The sequence below is a fragment of the Vanacampus margaritifer genome, chromosome 4 (assembly GCF_051991255.1).
Source record: "Vanacampus margaritifer isolate UIUO_Vmar chromosome 4, RoL_Vmar_1.0, whole genome shotgun sequence".
NCBI classification, from domain to species: domain Eukaryota; kingdom Metazoa; phylum Chordata; class Actinopteri; order Syngnathiformes; family Syngnathidae; genus Vanacampus; species Vanacampus margaritifer.
In genome coordinates, this window is record NC_135435.1 from 6274316 (window position 1) to 6293896 (window position 19581).

The 19581-nt window shown below is 37.8% G+C and overlaps 3 protein-coding genes across 5 annotated transcripts; all 3 read left to right on the forward strand.

Annotated features, from left to right (window-relative positions):
* Positions 1–436: 436 nt before the first annotated feature.
* On the forward strand, positions 437–8198 carry prc1b (protein regulator of cytokinesis 1b). Of its 3 annotated transcripts, XM_077563743.1 has the most exons (15): positions 437–601; positions 780–912; positions 1896–2018; positions 2382–2615; positions 3476–3646; positions 4486–4635; positions 4731–4878; positions 4958–5094; positions 5301–5396; positions 5462–5608; positions 5954–6064; positions 6144–6269; positions 6516–6692; positions 6798–6832; positions 7569–8198. In XM_077563743.1, exons 1-15 carry the CDS (start codon positions 591–593, stop codon positions 7615–7617), a joined length of 1848 nt encoding a protein of 615 aa, XP_077419869.1. In that variant the 5' UTR covers positions 437–590; the 3' UTR covers positions 7618–8198. The 3 variants fall into 3 exon arrangements, with proteins under 3 accessions (XP_077419869.1, XP_077419870.1, XP_077419871.1); XM_077563744.1 differs by lacking the exon at positions 6798–6832; XM_077563745.1 differs by lacking the exon at positions 6798–6832 and having other exon boundaries at positions 6516–6608.
* A 1282-nt stretch (positions 8199–9480) lies between these two features.
* Positions 9481–14706, forward strand: ptpmt1 (protein tyrosine phosphatase mitochondrial 1). Its single transcript, XM_077564729.1, has 4 exons — positions 9481–9767; positions 10726–10806; positions 11254–11445; positions 14118–14706. The coding sequence occupies exons 1-4, from the start codon at positions 9621–9623 to the stop codon at positions 14244–14246; spliced, it is 549 nt and encodes a 182-aa protein (XP_077420855.1). The 5' UTR covers positions 9481–9620; the 3' UTR covers positions 14247–14706.
* A 718-nt stretch (positions 14707–15424) lies between these two features.
* On the forward strand, positions 15425–19079 carry ndufs3 (NADH:ubiquinone oxidoreductase core subunit S3). Its single transcript, XM_077563573.1, has 7 exons — positions 15425–15548; positions 15976–16038; positions 16355–16452; positions 16729–16878; positions 17882–18007; positions 18093–18212; positions 18786–19079. The coding sequence occupies exons 1-7, from the start codon at positions 15494–15496 to the stop codon at positions 18954–18956; spliced, it is 783 nt and encodes a 260-aa protein (XP_077419699.1). The 5' UTR covers positions 15425–15493; the 3' UTR covers positions 18957–19079.
* The last annotated feature ends 502 nt before the right edge of the window (positions 19080–19581 follow it).

Genomic DNA, 19581 nt, shown 5'->3' on the forward strand with positions numbered 1-19581 from the left:
TGGAATGTATATAATGATATAGGCTCCAGCACCCCCGCGACCCTTGTGAGGAATAAGCGTTAAGAAAATGGATAAAATTATTAGAAGGTAAGATATTCATTTATTTCAATAAAGCAAATTATAAAGGAAGGTTTGGTAGAGGTCAAAATGTATTGTGATAAACCAAAACAAACAAACAAAAACAAATGATCGGAATCAGCAATCTATTTACGTTCGTTTGGACCGCTTTGCGGTTGATCCGAGTTGCATTTTTCCGATTTACTGTATTCCCCGAATGCAGCAAAACCCTCGTTATCCTTAAACATGTGTGTGCTCGTTTTGTAATATGGCTGAATTGGAAAAGTGTTGGGCGGGCGGTGCTATGGTAAAGTGCCTGCGAATGTAATCGTTTCGGCGGCCGTCTATGTGATACTCAACACGCGCCCCATCGCCGAATGAGCCAATCGGAGAGCAGAATTGTGCAGTGTGTGTGTTTTTGAACAGAGACAAACGGACGACTGAAACCGAGCGCAGGAGTTTACAATCAGTAGTTCTATCTTTGATAGGTTTGAATTTTTCTTCGATTGGTGGCAGTTGCAACACTGTTAACGATGAGAAGAAGGTATGATATTAAATTTCAACATATTTTATATTTTGGCTTCGAACAAGCCAAGTCTTAAATGTTTATACGTGTGAATGGTTTTGGTCCAGTGCGAGCTTTTGTTGAACTCCTTGAGCAACAATTGAATTCTACTCATCGCTGGTAAGGATTAGTGTCTTAAATGCTCTAATGTTTGCAGTGAGGTACTAGCAGCAGATTCAGTGTCATGCCTCAAAAAAGCCCTGTGCCACCTGAAGGACATTTGGGAGGAGCTCGGCATACCAGAAGACCAAAGGCTACAGAGAACTAATGTTGTTAAGGACCACATCAAGGTGAAACAAATGTTCGTTTTATACAACCAATCGAAACTACACTCGTATGCATTGGTGTTTAATTTACAGTCGTGGTCCTACATTGAGCCTTTTTTTGGGTGGTGGCCCTGTCAGAACCGGTACTGGTCTTGCATATTCATGATGATATAATACCATAACTTAAACTTGCAATATTAATTTCATCATTAGCGTATTCTCTATTATTTCAGCCTTTAAGCAAATACTACTTCTGTTTTCATGTTTTTTTCCCCCCTCAGTATAAATTTTAATCCTGCTGAATGGAATTTTCTGGGCTTTATATCTTGTTCAAGCCATTCCTTATTGAATAATTTAACCAGATGCACAAACAAAATGTGGGCAGCACAACCAAACATTTTAAATCAAATGTGATTGGTGAGTGATCAATTTAAATTGCTACAACTCAAAATATTGACTATTAAAAAAGCAAAAACTTGTTGATGTCATTGTATTTCTTTATTAAATTTGTATTTGTCTGACATGGTCGGGCCAGCATAAGTGAACTTCGGGTGGCCCAACAGTCACATGTGTAGTGGCCATTGTATCTTTTTGAAAGATTCTGTCAGAGACGGTGATATCATTTTAATGTACTGCACACATCATTTAAGTAGGAATTTAAAAGTTTGTACTGCACTAGTGAATTTTCTTCTTTTTAAAATGCATCTGTAACACTTAAATAGTTGACCGGTTCGAGTCTGTAAATGCCGGGCTGCATGAAATGTTAAACCAAACGTTGTCTCACACAGAATGGTGACTGCACTCAACTCAATTATTAACTCAACTTTATTCAGGACTATATAGCACTTTAAAGATAACCACACCAGCAACGGGTTGTAAATAATAACAAAGCTTAAACAATGAAAGAAATAAACAAAAGAGTATAATCTCTAACTACTGTTAACCAGGAAAAAGAAATAGGTTTGGGTTTGCTCACAATGTATAATTAAAATTTTCATGTCCTTCAGGGCTTACTTGATATGATGATCAAAGAAGAGGAATCCCTGAAGATTCGAGTTATAAGCAGCATTCAAAACTGTAAAGCTGAAATGGAGAAACTCTGCCTAGAACTTCAGGTTCCCGAGTATCAGGTAACTGTCAGTTTTTTAGTATTGAACGTGGTTACCAGTGTTGTCTTTGTGCCTGAAATCAGTAACCCGGAACAGTATAATTGGTCCAGAAGGGGGCCAACTGTCAACATCATAACTGATTTGTAGGCATTGGTTTCGATACAATTTTCATGTAAAAAGTATTTTAACTACTCTTAATAGCAAATGTAAGAACAATACATAGCATACTCATAGTGTTAAGTTCCATTTCAGGTTCTATGGTTGTCTTCGCATTTTACCTTTTGAACCCTTCTCTTGTGGCATCACAAAAAAATCAAAATACTGTACCACATTTTGTACAGTGAATAAATAATATGTTGTTTTGAATCCTCTGTGTTGCTTCAGGATGAGGTTGGTCTTACCATGCTCCTAAAGGAGAAGAACCTCCGTTCACTGGTCGATGGCATGTTAAAGGAGAAGACTTGCCGCATGCAACAGCTGAAGGCTTTGCTGGAACAGGACCAGGAGTTGTGTGACATCCTGTGCTCGGTTCCATTTGGTATCTCCCCAGATTCTGTTCCCTCGGAGGACCAACTGGAGAGCTTTCAACAACATATTGCGAACCAGAATGCAGAGAAAGTAGGTGCTCTGCACTTCTTTGTTGCGCTATTCAATTTATGCACTTCTGACATTTGTCCATACTATGCATGGGCCGATATTAGGTATGATAACCGCCAGAAAAGATATTGCGGTATCATGGTATTAAAATTATAGCTCTAAAATGACCTTCTGAAATATTTTGGTATAGAAAACGACCCCCCACCCCCATTGTACACAATCTATTTTAGTTTCAAACAAAATGTACAGAAGAAAGGAGCACTATGTTAAGTTAAAAAAAAAAAAGTTAACATTCTACTTCCGTTTTAATTCTTAGTAATTCACTGTCCCGTGATCCCATCACCGGTGAGCTATTTTTTAGAACAGACCCATGGGCTAATTATGTTGTCCTTGTAGCTAACTAGTACCGGCTTGCACTTTTTTCTTTTTTTTTTTGGAAAATGCTGATTAATCAGCATGAATTCATCAGTACTTGCAGAGTGTATTTTGCCTCCCTCCTCCTCCTCTATGTGCAACTGCTCTCAGAGAAGAACGGGAAAAAAGTTAATTGGCGGCCATTAACTTCAAAATGGTGGCTCATTTACTAAACTCTGCAACAGCCGATTATATTGTGTGCCCTGTTTAGATGTCCCCCCCAAAAATAAAAATTTACCGGTGACAGTCACCATTAGCAGTTAATGAAACATTGGCTTTTTAAAAATGACGATAAACCGTCAAACCGGTAACCAAACCATGGCTAGTCCATACATGCTTACGGGATCAAGTCATATTTATTACCTTTTAAGACTAGGCTTTAGTGTTACCTTACCTATTACCACGCATTAATACTCTGAGTCAAATAACATCTTCTCTGGTGTGTTCATCCTTCTCCACATGGATAGACAAATAGGTATGCTGAGTTCATGGGCCTCAAGAAGCAGATCATCTTGTGCATGAGTGACCTGGATCACATCCCAGAGACCAGCTTTGAGAAGGATGTTGTCTGCGAGGATGAGGACACTTTTTGCCTCTCTCGTGATAATATTACCACACTCAAACTGCTTCTTTGTCAGGTGAGATGAGTTTTCCTGGTCTCGTGTGTATGCTCAAAAATGAGCATACCAATTAAAAGAAAATCATAAATCCAATTTGGTTGTCAAATTGAAAACACCTTACCTGTTTAGTCATTCATTATCATAGGGTGACCAGACGTCCTGGTTTGACTGGGACAGTCAAGTGGCATGCCTGGTCTAAATGTGCGCGAGCTGCAAAGCAAGGAGCCGCTTTCACAGACACACCGGCAAACTTTACAAATAGGCATGGGCTTCTTTAGCAAAAATATCAACGTATTAAAATGACAGCTCTAAAATATGCTTATTTGAAATATTTCAGGAAAATTGGTACATTAAGTTTAAATAAGTAAGTACGGTAAATAAATGTTGACGGTCTTCCTCTGTTTTAATTTTTCTTAGCAAGACACAGTGTCTAATCACTGGTGAGCTGTTTTTCGAACAGACTCAAGTTCGTGCTACAAGCTGGCACTTTCACATGTACGCTTTTTTCTTTAAATTAAGGAAACGGCGACGGCGGCCGCGTCTCTCTCATCCATGTGACTATTAATTTAGGCCTTATACAGGCAGCACTGTTGCATGTAGTTTGCATCTTGCTCAGTGTGTTACAAATGAGCTCCATGAATGCAGTTCAACCTGTTAATTTATCAGTCGCTTTCATCCTGTCTTCATCACAAATTGGTGCATGGAATTCGCTAAGCCCTTTCAGAAAGAACTCACCAAAGCAAGACAGCCGAAGACAGTGGAAATACCTTATTTTTAGATGACTATCATTTGAACGACTTTAGTAGCTAGTACCCGAAACAGCCTCACTGATAGCTGATGCTACTGCTGGCTTGCAGCTGGAGCAAAACAAGGCGGACAACGAGGCAGCGTGTGAGGCTCTTCGAGAGAAGATCCAGCAGCTGTGGGACAGATTGAAGGTGTCCCAGGAGGAGAGAGAGGCCTTCAATGAACACATGGTCATGTCCAAGAAGTGCAACCTGAAGGCGGTGAGATGACCCTCTTGTACTATCCATTTACTTTTGTCTTCCGACTATATGTACTGTACTAGTTATGCTGTTTTTTTATGATTTCCCCTTTTCAGTTGGAAGCAGGGATAAGTCACCTGGAGGAACTAAAACTGCAGAACATTCGCAATGTCATAGATGCCATCCGCTCTGAGATCGCTGTGTTGTGGGAGAAGTGCTTCTTCAGCGTTGAGCAACGGCGGGCGTTTTTACCATATTTTAGTGGTGGGTTCATTTTTTCTAGTCAGAATATTATTGCTGTTTGGAGCACTTTTTTTAAAGTCTAAAACTTGTTACCTTTTAGAGGATTTCACTGAGGAGCTACTGACTGTGCATGATGCCGAGATTCAGCGTTTGCAGCAGCATTTTGAGCATCACAAAGAGCTTTTTGATGGCGTTCGCGAGTGGGAAGAAAGCTGGAGACTCTTCCTGGAGTTAGAAGTGAGTACTTTTAATTAATAAAAACAACAAGGCTAAAAACCAAGCAGCATTGTCCAACTAAAACTGTTGTCATGCACTGAACCTCACCCTATCGCAGATGCAGTAGTTCATATCAGTTTAAAAATCTTCTTGTTTCACTCAAGAGTTGTAGAAACATACTCGTTGTTTCATTGCAAGGTATTTACATAGTTTAATTTTCATTTCAGAAAAAAGCATCAGATCCATCAAGATTTACAAATAGAGGAGGGAATCTGCTGAAAGAGGAGAAGCAGAGGGCAGATTTGCATAAAAACCTGCCAAAGGTAAGAAATGCCTGCGCTAAAAATTTGAACAAATTTTGATAATAAACCAAATTTCTTTTAATAAGTTGGAAAAGAAACTGAAAGCCCAGATTGATGCTTGGGAAAGTGAGCAGAGCAGTGAATTTTTGGTCAATGGCCAGAAGTTTCTTCAGTACGTGGAGGAACAGTGGAAGCTGCACCAAGCAGAGAAAGAAAGAGAAAAACTAGAAAGGGTAAGGATGGAAGCATCATGTCAAATGGATTTGTTCATATGGAGGACCAAAAATGCCACACACAAAAAAAATAGATAAAAGTGAAAATAAAAACTGATATAAAAAAGATAATTCAACAATTAAATACAAAAAAAGTCAATATAAATGGAAATAAAAACAACAACAAAATATATCTATACATAACATAAATAAATAAAAGTGAAAGTGAAAATAAAAATAAATGTGAAAATAAATATATAAATAGAATTAAATGTCAATCAATAAATTTTATTATTTTTATTTTTTATTTGGGCATTTTTGATCCTCCACAGTTTCTTGACTTTCTTCTTTCCAAATGCTGAATAGCAACTGAAAAAGAGCAAGCAGACTGAGGAGGATATGTTGTATGGAACAGCAGTACAAACCCCCAAGCGCAGATTGCTGGCCAACCATACGCCAAATAAATCACGGAGGATGGTAAAGCCGCCTTATTGTTTCCTTCTATGCTTTATGTGCATGTAGTTACCTTGGAGGCCATTTTGCCTCTTTTTCTCAGAACGCCACCTCCAGTATTTCTATGGCCACATCCAACAGCACGATGCGCTCCACCTATAATGGAATCGTCTGTCGTTCACCGGTGCCACGCTCACCGATGACACGGCCACCTCTATCTGCAAACAAGGTTGGTTTCAAGAATGTCTAACTGGCAAGTAAATGAGGAAATCTCACTCAAGATTAGATGGGATTTAGCCTCAGCTCACCTGCCATGATTGAGCAGTTGAAGATGGATAAGAATCTACATTTGATTCTGACAATAGTCCTTCGATTTTTTTGTTTTTTAAGTAAAAGAGTTGAAACAATTATTTGTTGTGTTGTGAAGGTAATGTTCAGTGTTTCCAGTAAGTCTCTCTTACTGTGTCTTTACCAGGGTTCTACACCAAGGTTTGGAGGTGCAAAACCTCCCCATCCAAAAGTGAACAACTGTAACAAAGAGAATGAGAACCAGTTGAAGGGAACCCCTGTGAGTGGTGCTTTGCTGACCCCCGCTAGTCCACAGTGTAACATCAGCCTTAACTCTGTTGCCAGCACATATTCAGAGTTTGTGGTAATTGACCATTTTGTCTTCATGGTTTATTTTCTTTGCTTTACCGCTTGCATCGATTATGTAGGTAACGTGTACAAAATTTTATTGTGTTAATTTGCCTTTTAGAGGGACTTGGTCAATACTGAAAGTGTTCAGTCAAGGTGTGTTAATTTCCCAATCCTTGAGTTAATTGCATGTCTGTCAATTAAAGCTTGCTGTTTTGTCTATAAAAATAATAATTATTCCATCAGGCATGCTGTAGTGATACCACGCCTTTTTTTTTTTTTTACACTATACCTCAGAGTTGTGTGTGTGTGGGTGTGTAGATTTTCAATTGAGTAAAAGCTTGGTTGATACAAAACCCTCTCATTAAACACTCCAAATTATCTGTAGGTGTGAATGGTTGTTTGTATATGTGTGACCAGTTCATTGTATATCCCGCCAACGGCCTTAAAACAGCTGTGATAGGCTCCAGCTGCCAGCAACCCTGGTAAGAGCAGCGGTTTAGAAAATGGATGGATTTGAAATTCATAACTGTCAGTGTAAAAACAACACAGTGGTTTACTTAACTACTATAACAGACATAAAAAGGAAACAGTCTTAACTTAACAGCGAGATTGACACTAGGCTACCTGTACTTCCTGTTTGGTTACTTAGCAACCAGTTCCATTTTAAACCAGTTGCACAGATGACTCTAACCTGGTTTCTGTGATTAAAAGTTGCCTCCAGACTAATCTGTCACTTAGTCAGCAAATGGATGACACTTTATTTTCCACACAGAGGCCGTGAATATTTTATGGTTACTTGCAATATGTTGTTTATGGCAGAAAAAGGGTTATGTTAATAAGTTGTTTCTTTCTTGGTCCTAATGATTGTGCTACTTTGCCTTTTTGACAGCGAGACTTGTCCAAGACCTCCAACCCCAAGATCCAGCAGCACATCCTGAACTCTACCATCACCAAACTTTGACCTCTCACCTCTTAATATTTATATTTTTCACTTTAATGAAATCCACAAGTCTTTGGTTGTATAGTTATAAATTCAGCTTCATGATTGGAACATTTTTTTTGTAAACTTTTTATACAAGTTTCTCAGTGGGTAGTACACTATCTTTTAGGTTTCTTATCTGAATTTGAATGTAAATGAAGGTAATTATATAGTATATTAAGTCAGTGATTAATGAGTTTTGCTGCTTCTAGCAGTGTTCACACGTGTTTATCGAGTCTGTCACTGTCCATGGAGAAAAATACTAAGTTATGGTATATCTTTAATTAAATTTGTCTTTAAATGTTGACAAAGATATAACGTAAATTTGTCTATCATCGTTTTTTTTTAAATAAACAAAAGTTAAGTATTTACCGTTCTGAAGTTATGCAATCTAATGGTTTCAAACCAAATGTTATATAAATATTTGCACTTTCTGTAATATATGTTCTAGTTAATTCAGTTTTACACACTGCTCCAATTTCTCCCACCTGTTTGCAATGTATCTGTTTCTGTGACTGTACATATACAATTTCTTTCTTTCTTCTTTTGGTCTGTCTTTTTTTTTTGTACTGGCTGAATAGGCTAGTAACCCTCTGAGGCCCAAATTAAACACTAGTGACAGGAAAAATGTAATATTTGGGGGGAATTATCATATAGGGTAGTAGTAGTAGTAGTATAGAATTCTGATTTTTTTTAAAGTGAAACCTTCACATACAATGCATTCTGCGATATTGCAGATTTATAACATTGGTAAAAACGCTGAAGACTGAATATGGTATGAACACTAACAATATTTGCATAACAGGTTCGAAACAATGTTACAAAATGCTTTACAGTGGCAAAATAACAAAAACAACTTGGTGAGTAAAAATTTTTTTAAAAACAATGTCTGGACAGGCGACCATAGACAGCGATTCGGCTCCGTCCGAAAACAGGACATTCATCTATTTGTGTGACGTCGTCTTCGTGAGCAACGTCACTGTTTTCCCCGCAAGAACGACATTCACTACTGTCTCTGTCCGGTTAGTAACCATGATGGAATTTTACTCTGTCTCCGCGATAGACATATATAGATTTTCTGACGTCACGTCTGCTCTTCGCTTATTGGTTCAGTCCACTGTTAGCTCAGGTTTGCCCAGCCTCAGAAATGCGACTGATAGGGCAATTGACCGGACTCTGGAATTACAGGCTACACTGGTACACCAGTAAAGGTGTCACCGGCGTCAACTTCTGTTTATTTTAATTTTGAATTACCACAATTTCTTGTGTATAATTCACATTTTCTTCCCTAAAAAAAACAAAAAACAAGGCTGTGCATTATACACGGGAGGAACCAGGGACATGAACTCTAATAACGTAAATTCCCTATGAACACGAAAGTACATGAGGTCTTTTTCTACGCTTGTCATCAGCTGCAGCGTTATTCCTGCATAAGCTTCTGAGAAGATCGTGGGTCTTTGAGTTACAGGACTTATAAAATAACTTGTATGATTTGGCGTTGTATGCTACCAAATGGATGGGAAAAAACGTGATTTTTTTAGCAACGTAAACTAATCTTTACGCTGTATACTCTGTGTAATTTAATTTAATCACAGCATTATCGAAGTTCTTTCAAAATAATGTCAACCCTTTGCGATTAAATACTAGTAATAGCCAATTGTGAAATGTATTAGTCTGCTGTAAATAAATAAAATCCATCTATGTTTTTTGACGCAGTATTTTAAATTAAAATTTTAGTAAAACAATAGACAAAAAGAACGATTGAATGTTATTTTGGAGGTGCTTACCGGAAGTCCTGTTACAACCGGAACAAGAAAGTGGGGGCTGGCCAGTGGCCACTAATCAACGTGTTTTGAAACTTCACTTCAACACAGATGTGCCACTACTGTTCTACCCCTTGTGAGCTGCTGCCTGAAACATCTTGGTTTGAAGGAACTCCCGTTCTTACTAAGTAATTTAATCATGTCTGGAGTTTTAGCAAGGCTGCTCTTCTACCCTACATTAGCATACAATGTAGTCATGGAGAAGGTGTCGTCGCGAAGGTGGTTTGACCGTGTGGACGAAACGGTCATTCTTGGAGCGTTGCCCTTCAGATCCATGACCAAACAGGTTTGGTTCATCCTTTACTGCAACGTAAATCAAACAATTCTCAGTTTTTCTCTCCCCCCCTAAAACCAACTTTGGCTGGCAGCAGAAAGAATATTATTCTGGAGCAAACCTGATGATACCTTAATATATTAACGACTTTTTTCACATACTCATTACTTTCACATACACAATTTTAAAGATTTAAAATGCGAGAATATACAGAAATATGTGCTGTACTGCATCCTGTAGAGGCAAATGAGGTAAAGGCAATTATTCTAAGCTTCTGTGTTGTATATATTATTAGATATTATAACATTTTTAATACTTCATTTTATTTTATTAACCATTATTAACATTCCAATTCTTTATATTAACCTTGTCGAAATGTTTTGTGTCCTTAGTAGAGCAGAAGGTGTTGATCTCGGTATAATTTGACCTTAAGCTGGGACATACTATTTAGTCTAAAAAAGTTCCTTCTCAGCGTTTTGTGCGAAAACACATTTAGCCCTTGAACTAGAATTTGTCTCAAAAACACCCAACTGACCTTGTTTACGCCATCTGCTCATGGAAAAGTACCAGAGAGTATGTTTAGTCTATAAATGAAAAGGAGGAGGTCTTTTTAACTATAAGAAGCTATTGTACACGTAGAAGAGGACATTTGACGCTCTGAATCCCACGATGTTTAAGTGATGATTAGAGGCAGTTATTTGTCCAGAGATTCTCTGTTTTTATTAAATCATTTTTGCCAAGGTGTATTTTTCTTACATTAAATCTATCTTAATTTTTGGAACACGCAAAGAGGACAAAATTATGATATTCCTCTTCAATATACATGTTGGATTTACTTAATTTAGTTTTTATAGTTGGGTAGAAAAAGCTTTCAGGAAAACTGTGGTGCTGACATCTGGAGGTAGTATTATATGCGTAAGAAAAACAGCAATAGTGTCTGTCTGATTGATTGGTCTTTCTTGTCTTTCAGCTGGTAGAAACTGAAAACGTCCGAGGAGTTATCACAATGAATGAGAACTATGAGACCAAATACTTCTGTAACTCAGCTGAGGTGAGCTCATCAAATGTCTGTAAGTTGAAAAACCAGACTGGACAGTGTTTATCTTAGAACATGTAAGAAGTTGACACAAGGGCTGTCCTGCTTGATTGCAAAGTTTTAACAATTGTGTACTTACTCAGAATTGTGCACAAACAGGTACTTATCAAGGGGACAGAGTTAAAAGTTTTTTTTGGTGTAGATCAATGTTTCCCGACCTTTATATTCAGTTTTCTTGTCCTGACTCCAAATCGGTGCCAATATATGTTAAAATAAGACTTTGTCCCTCCCACCTGTATTGTATGACTTTCTGAAACATGATGAAAATATTGAGTGCAAACGGTCCATTATGGTGTCATTATGCATGAAAACCGTGATGGCTTTTGACCATCATTTTAATTATACACAAGTGCATGTTATTGACTGGATTTGACGGTACACGTATACATGCTTGTGTGGCAGGAGTGGCAGGCTGCTGGGGTGGAGCAACTGAGGCTGAGCACGGTAGACCTCACCGGTGTTCCCACTTTAGAGAACCTGCACCGAGGAGTTGAGTTTGCTCTGCGACACAGACAGAAGGGAAACAGCGTTTATGTCCACTGCAAGGCTGGACGTTCCCGCAGTGCCACGCTGGCTGCTGCGTACCTCATACGGGTCAGTTCCCAATTTCTTATGCATCTGAGAAAAGATGACATTAACATGGATGCTCTCATCTGTTTTCATCAAAAGATTTGATTATGGTCATACAAATGTGCAAAGGACTTAAAGGGAAACACTAAAAAAGAAACAAACAATTACACTGTAGGAATACATTTTTTTTCCCTAGAAGTTGAAAGATTTTTAAGGTTTAGGCAGAGCAGTTTTGCGAATCAGTGACTTCATTATAGGAGCAACTTTCTAACTCTGTGGAACAATTCATTTATTTATTTGTGCAAAATCCGAAGCAATGGTTTTATTAAACAATAAAAATATAAATATAATGAATGAGCATTTAAAAAAAAACAACAGTTTTTAGTTATTGAAGTTGCTCTTTGTAACAATTAGTATCTATTCTAATTTCCTCAATCGATTCAATTTAGATTCACAAGATTGATTTGATTTCAATTTTTCCCAATTTGTTTTGGATGGATTATGAAACATCAATTCTTGTTAAATATCAAGGACATGATAAAAACTCTACAAACATTAAAGTCCAAATAAAATTTTGTGGAGGCAGTAACTGCTTAAAGGGATTACATCACTGTATTTTAAGCCCTTCTACAGATAACTGTAGGCATATAATGATGAACTCTTACGATGTAATTTTTAATGAAATATTAGTTATTTTACTGGCTATTTTTCTAATGCAGAAGTAAAACACTGGGTTCAGTAAAACGCCGCCTCTTGGGTGGGGAGGGGCTGATGCTTGGAGAGCAGAATGACCTTGAATTTCTCATAGAGGAGTGAATGGAGGAAAATACCACTTTACTGATGTTTTTGGTGAGGAATTAGCATTTTAACATGGCTAAAAGCTCCAAAAAGTAGATTTTTCACGTTGTTGTCCCTTTTAAATGATTTGGTTTATTAATGAAAGTAACACGTGTTATAATCACTTAAGTGTTACACAAACATTGACATCAGCAATTATTATTGTAATTCTGATTCAATAATTGTAAATATACTTTGAAAAGATTCAGAATTGTCTTGAAGTGCTATTAGTCAGGTCTTTAATAGATGTAAGAAAATACTTTTAAATTCATGTAAACAGTAAATTTCAAGAAAACAGCAAGATACAAAAAATGTGGCCTTTAAAATTCTATTTTCTTATGAATTTCTGAGGAAAAGATATCAAAATAATTGATTCATGAATCGATATTAGGTTTGAAAAAGAAAATCGATTCAATATTGATTATTAGATTGTTTTTGTTTTTTATCTACGCGTAGCAATAAGGCCAAAAATATCTTTACATAGCCTATTTATTTATGACTAATTTATCTTCTAATTCGCATTGCGTACGTGAAGAAGGGTGTGTGTTGTTTCATATTTCATCAACAGGTGGCAGTAGCGATTTCTAAATGGAATTTTCTGCCTTCCGTAGCTTTAAATTCACATTGTGTATAGCAGTAAATGTTGGCTACGTTCACACTGCAGGACGTGATGCCCAATTGGATTTTTTGTTAATTTGATCTTCTTATGTACTCGTTCACATTACAAAAACAAATGTATCTTCGAATGTGAACGCAACACGCCCGGGATGTGATGTGATGTGATGTGATGTGATGTGATGTGATGCGATGCGCATGCGCAAAGAGCACACGTCAAATGATGTGCAAAAAAAAAAAAAAAACATCATGTGGCAGTGTTCTCTGTTTACGGAAGTTAATATGGTCCTGTGTGTAGAAAGATTTTGAGAAAATGAGGCAACACTCCTCGATCTCCTCATTTCATTGAGACATCTACGGAAGAGGACGTTGTGTTATTGCCGTGCGGGATGAACCGTCAGCAGGACTGAATTTCTAGTATCGCCACAAATATCAACTTTATGTTTCAAGTGTGATTAAATTAAAGACAAATAAAAAGTTAACACTGTAACTCAAAAGAGCTTTGCAGATTCACAGACAAATGTCAGTAGCCTCCCATCCAAGCACTCTTCCCCGCCTGCGCAGAGCGCATATATCGGGCTTTTGATGAAGTATAGGTCGCATTCGTTACAGATGAGTGTTCACAATGCAGACGCATCGCATGCATATTCGATTTATATCCACCTACGAAAGAGGCTCAGGTCGGATTTGAAAAAATCCAAATTGTATTGTTTACACTTGTCACATATGGGAAAACCATCGGAATTGAGCTGCAGTGTGAACGTAGCCTTTTTTTTTTTTGTCTATAAGCAAAGATAAATTGATAACTGTTGGAAAAAAAGTTCTGCTTTAATGTGTGTGGGTTTTTTTTGTAAATAAAATGTATTAAGAATTATTCCTTTATTTGCTCTGTAGAGCCATTGAACTCCAAGACTGAAAATCAGTCCCATTCCAGCCCTGTCTGTGTTTCTTGGGAATAGAACTTTGTTGTAAACCATACACCCTCTGCACAAGATTAAATTTTCAATAATGTGGGGAAAATATTAACTATTAATAAATATATAATAATAATAAAAACTATTTGAAAAATCTTGCTAAAAAGCACACAGACAGTAGTCAGTAAGCAGACCTAGCATCTCTCCAACAATGACTGTAGTTGTCCGAATTAAAGTCAAATTGTTGTGTTTTTTTGTGTGTGTGTGTGTGTGTGTTAGCTTTGAGTAGCAGTTCTGTTTTATTTTGACCACGGGTTTGTTTGCTGACAGCTGCATTGTTGGACCCCTGAAGAAGCCTGTCAGAAATTGGCATCTGTCCGACCACACATCCTGGTGCGTACTGCCCAGCTGGAGATGCTGAGGAAATACCATCTGCAGGTTTGTGTGCAGTCCCAGTAGGTGTGAAGTGCAGCGTTTCGTGCCTACTGCTGGACGGATTGACTCTGCCACTGTTCAACTCGCTCTACTGGTCTTGGTCTCCCATTTGTACCATTGTGTACACTCCGTGGCCTCATTTTGCCTTTAAGGGTTTTTTTAATAAACATTTTCAAAGTTTTACCAATTTGGTCACAATTTTAGTTTAATTCAATATTGTATGACAAAAAAATGAACATGTTTCTTACCCTGCATAGTTATCAGTTTGCAGGAAAAAAACATGTATTTTGCATTGAGGAGTGCAGTAATACATCAAATGGGACGTGAGCATATAAGCCTTTTAAATGTCTCTTGTGAATTCAAATTGTATTTGGTTGTTTTACACACTACAGTGCTAAAAGTTTTTAGTTTTTTCACATTTCCTGTTGTTTAATGTAGTTTAAAATACTGCCATTGTTTCTTGAATAAAAATATTTAAATGCTGCCTGATTGTGTTCATTTTAAACACATTATTATTGCCGGTAATATTATACATTAATATGGTCAGTAATGTGATTTTAAGAGCATTGCAACACGTTGACACCCCAATGTAACCTAATAGGCTGTGCTGGATAGTAAATTAACATTTTTTTTAATTTACAATTTCACCTTTCACAACTAGACATCAAGGTTATTACAACAATAAAAAACAAAACGACTATTATTAAAACTGAAAAAACCATCTTCAATGACCCAAAATAATGTTGTTGTTTTAAGAAAATAACTCAAACTAGAGTGTAATCGAGATGCAGAACTTGACCTGCTTTTTGCAATTTAAAAAACAATATTTTTTAAAGTGGCTGAAACTATTTAAAATTTCTATTCAATTTTGTAAACCTTGCCCTTACTAATACAAATTCAAACATTAGCTCATAAACACAAGGACGTTAAAGTGTGATTGCAGAAAATTTGTCTTGTACCGTGTCTTATCTTCTCATTTCGGATTTCTGTTTTATATCTACAGCATGTGAGAGTTTCTAAAAATAAATAGTGGTTGAATGTTATGCTTGTTTAATTCATGACTTTTCAGAGAATATGACAGTTGGCCAAATCTCTTTTCAGTGTTAGATGGAATGGTAAGCCATTTTAGATTGATATACTATAGGCCTACGTGTAAAATTATATACAGTATTACAAAATTGTTGTTTATCCTCCAGTCCACTAAGTGGCGACAGAAGTAGAACAGTGACCGTTTCCGCCCCAATCTTTTGACAAGAGAACACTTTGTCAACATGGCTGCGTCTCTTGTTCGCTTTGTCCGCGGAGGCCTGGGACGGAGTTACAACAGTAAGTTAACAGTAAACAATGATGTGCTAATGAAGGCGAAACGTCATTAAATGATTTTTGTCTCTGTGCGCCACTTGGAAACGATAGAGCCAATTACGGCTACATGTCACGAGGTTTGACCTTCGAGCTAGCTAATGCTAGCAACCAATTTCATAGAATGCGTCGGCACTCTTTCCAGTTGACATGACGCGTTCAGTCATCGAATTTAGGAGCAACTTTTGAATTGGCTCCTGATTATGTTGTGCTATTAGTGTTTATTGGGTCGGACCCTTGAGCAGCGTTGCAGAGAACGATATTTGAGGTCTAATTCCGTTCAAGTGAACACAGTAGACTTGGATTAGCCATGTATCAGTTCACTGCGTCTTGCTGGTATTTCAATGAAGCAAACTAGTGTACACACACTCACTTGGGTTTCTGATGTGTTCAGTTGCAAGGTCTTCATGTCTCCTGCAGCAGGGCAGATTGCAGAGTTCTACCACTGAGACAAAACGTAAGTGCTACTTGAACACTGCTTTTAACAACGCACTGTCAACTTGTTTATATAATGCATATCCACCATCCGTCTTGTTTTCTGGTCCATATTCCAATTAAACTTGGCTTGCTTTAATATATTAAAGATTGCTGTTTGTAACGCTACAGACAAGTGAGCATTTTGAGGGTTAGGGTTATTGTCATTCTCAGGGTTATACTCATTCAAAGTATTCAGTTAGGATTAGGGTTTATTTAAAAATGTATTTTATGCCTGTGTAGTCAGGGGTCAAAGTGTGTCTTACGCCTATGAACATTTTGCCACGTATTCTCCGCAGCCACCGTGCGGCCTAAGGATGCAGTCACCCACAACCAGCTGACAGCGTTTGGGGAGTATGTGGCTGAGATGATGCCCAAATACATCCAGCAGGTTCAGGTTTGTTCAATGCAACAGTCAGTTCACCTTGAACCAAGTGATGTAGTGACAACAAAAGGACAAATGCATTGAGACACTGGTGAAGTCTTTTTGTTTTACACATAAGGCTGACACACATGCTCGCTACTTAAATCCTGCTCTTAGTTGAGACAGACACAACAAAAATCCTCTCATAAATGGACATGAATAAAATAAATTAAAAAAAGTCTTGTGTGCAGTTGTGTTGCAAAATCTGCTTCAAAAGGGCCCAAATTTGAAAAGTGTGTGTGTTTTTAGGTGACGTGTTATAATGAGCTGGACGTGATGATCCATCCTGACGGCGTGATCCCCGTGCTGACTTTCTTGAGGGACCACACCAACGCTCAATTTAGAAACATGATTGACCTAACGGCTGTCGACATTCCGACTCGACAGAACCGCTTTGAGGTACAAGCACTATTTTTTTTTCTTTTTATGTTAAGGGAGACACTCTACATGAATACATGGCTGCAAGTAATTAAGTCATTTCAACTCCATAAGCAGGTTGGGGTTTTGGGTTGGCCCTCATACGATCCGCATTTCAAACCGGCCATGCATGATCGTCGATTCAGACAATGGACTCACCTGGATGTGACTTACCTTTGTGGAATAATTAGTAAGGGACAATTTGAAAGCTTCCCATCTCAGTCTCTAAAGTATGGTTTAAACAGACAGGATTACTTCAGGTACCTCCAGCTTCGTCATTATTTTGACAAAGAAATACAACGTCCCCAATTGCATACTCCTCCCAAGCTGATTTGAATGTTTATAGACACTTATAAAGGATCAAATCCTAAATATATCATCGGACAACTCTTACTTGTCCCTTGGTTATGAAAGATGATGTACAGTTCCATATCAAACATCAATGGGAAAAAGATATAAGGGTGGAGATACCTGATGACGGAGGTCTCAAATCTGTACAACCAACCCATTTATTTGGAGAGATTTTTGTTGGAAGAGTTTGGTTCGTTATTTTATTACGCCTAAGCGACAGTCAAAATTGTGCACTATTGATGTGGAGCGACGTCATCTGAAGGCGCTTTTCTATTGGCTGCTGCTAGATGACATCACTTCTGTGTGAGACTTTCAAACATCCTTATTCCGGTTAAATTAATATACTTAAAATCATCTCCAAAGGCTCATGCATTAAATTAATTACCAAAGACTAAAACGAAGGACATTTTTGCTATAATTATAGTTTGTTTTAGTTAGTTTTGTAAACATAAACTGTAGTTTGTTAGTTTTTGATTAAAAATAAAAATAAAGCATTTTCTTTTTATTTTACTTAGTTAATTTTTTATTTATTTTTTGGATTTTTTTCATTAGTTTTCATTAACTAAAATAACCTTGCTGCTAATAGGGAGCGGATCGACGGTTAAAAGTTTTTGTGTTGTGCGTTGATTTTCAGATTGTGTATAACTTGCTGTCGCTACGCTTTAATTCGCGTATTCGAGTCAAAACGTACACGGATGAACTCACGACGGTGGACTCTGCGGTTCCCGTCCACATGGCGGCCAACTGGTACGAGAGGGAGGTGAGCCTCAAACTACTCGAATCAATGCAGTTGCCTTGACAAACGTTCCGGCCGACCCATTTACCCAAACTGTTTTCTCCTCAAGGTTTGGGACATGTTTGGTGTGTTTTTTGCCAACCACCCTGACCTGCGGCGCATTCTGACTGATTACGGCTTTGAGGGCCATCCTTTCAGGAAAGACTTTCCTCTCTCAGGATATGTTGAGGTTAGCAAACAAAACAAACAACTTAAGTTTGCAGAGGAAATGATGTCAAGCCAAATTGAGCCAGGTTCAAACTGTTTCCATCATAAAACTGGCAATAGTTTAGTAACATTGTAACATTTCTATGTAGGCAGCTATAAAATAAATAAAACAGCATCTGGCGCCTCAAAGATCTCTAACAGGGAGCGAGCAGTTGCACATTTTGTGAGTCAAAATGTGATGTGATAATTACGGAAGAAGATTAGGGCCAGTGAAGAGAGATTTTTTTTATTGGGGCAGGATTCTCACTTTATTCTCCAAATTCTGACTTTATAGTGAAAATTCGGACTTTATTCTCACTTTAAAGTGAGGATAATAGTAGCACTAATAAAGTGAGAATTCTGTGATTAAAGTAAAAATTCTAAAAATATAGTCTTTATTCTCAGAATTCCTCACTTTAAAGTGCAAATAATAGTAGCACTAGTAAAGTCAGAATTCTGAGAATAAAGTGAGAATCCTGACTAACTTTTCTTTTTTTCATTGGCCCTAATCCTCTCCCGTACATAAGTCGAGTAATTGAACATGTCCTCCTGCCAGGTGCGCTACGATGACGAACTGAAGCGTGTGGTGGCGGAGCCGGTGGAGCTGGCGCAGGAGTTTAGGAAGTTTGACTTGAACACTCCGTGGGAGGTGTTCCCTGCTCATCGGGAGTCCAAGGAGGCTCCGCCCACATTGGAAGCTGGAGCCGAGGTTTCCGAGAAGAAGTGACGGCCCGCCACATCCAATTTCGTGTATTGTATACAAACAAAAAAAACATCAAGTTGGGTTTCTGACCCTTGTTAAACCCTCAGAAATATTTATGTAAATAAAAGTGCTAATAGAGAAAACAAATAGTGCTGTTCTGTTTGGTTGCTTTTCCATGACACTTTTTCAAGGCCGTGCAGAACCGTTCCTCGAAACCTCTTCCAACCTGGTTCTAGAATGCAAGTTGAGGGCTGTGACATCACTGTCATCTGAGGAGGGCTGTGACATCACTGTCATCTGCATCTGAGGAGGGCTGTGACATCACTGTCATCTGATTGGCCAAGTCATAAAAATATAGTATATCCTCGTGATGGGTAGATGAGACCTTGTGAAGCGTTGCGGCACATTGGTCACTGTCTGCACTGTTACTCATTTGTATATTATTTTGTATGATTTCCATCTTAATCCTTAAATTTAACATATTTGTGAAATATACATTGAATAATGTGAAGATGTCATCTTGTGAAAAACTGAAAACGTCGCAATTGTAAACATGTTTTCAAAATTGCATTTATGTAATTTTTTATTTATTATTTTTCCAGTATTTTGGCAGTCAGGCAATTGTTTTTGTCTTCAGCAATTTTGCTAG

Bases quoted from the DNA above. Each gene is read 5' to 3' on its own strand.
- prc1b (XM_077563743.1), top strand. The intron at 913-1,895 runs GTGAAACAAATG...CATGTCCTTCAG, and splicing joins TTGTTAAGGACCACATCAAG to GGCTTACTTGATATGATGAT. The intron at 6,065-6,143 runs GTAAAGCCGCCT...TCTTTTTCTCAG, and splicing joins CAAATAAATCACGGAGGATG to AACGCCACCTCCAGTATTTC.
- ptpmt1 (XM_077564729.1), top strand. From the start codon at position 9,621: ATGTCTGGAGTTTTAGCAAGGCTGCTCTTCTACCCTACATTAGCATAC. The intron at 9,768-10,725 runs GTTTGGTTCATC...CTTGTCTTTCAG, and splicing joins TCAGATCCATGACCAAACAG to CTGGTAGAAACTGAAAACGT. The intron at 10,807-11,253 runs GTGAGCTCATCA...CTTGTGTGGCAG, and splicing joins ACTTCTGTAACTCAGCTGAG to GAGTGGCAGGCTGCTGGGGT.
- ndufs3 (XM_077563573.1), top strand. From the start codon at position 15,494: ATGGCTGCGTCTCTTGTTCGCTTTGTCCGCGGAGGCCTGGGACGGAGT. The intron at 18,008-18,092 runs GTGAGCCTCAAA...TTTCTCCTCAAG, and splicing joins CCAACTGGTACGAGAGGGAG to GTTTGGGACATGTTTGGTGT. The intron at 18,213-18,785 runs GTTAGCAAACAA...TCCTCCTGCCAG, and splicing joins CTCTCTCAGGATATGTTGAG to GTGCGCTACGATGACGAACT.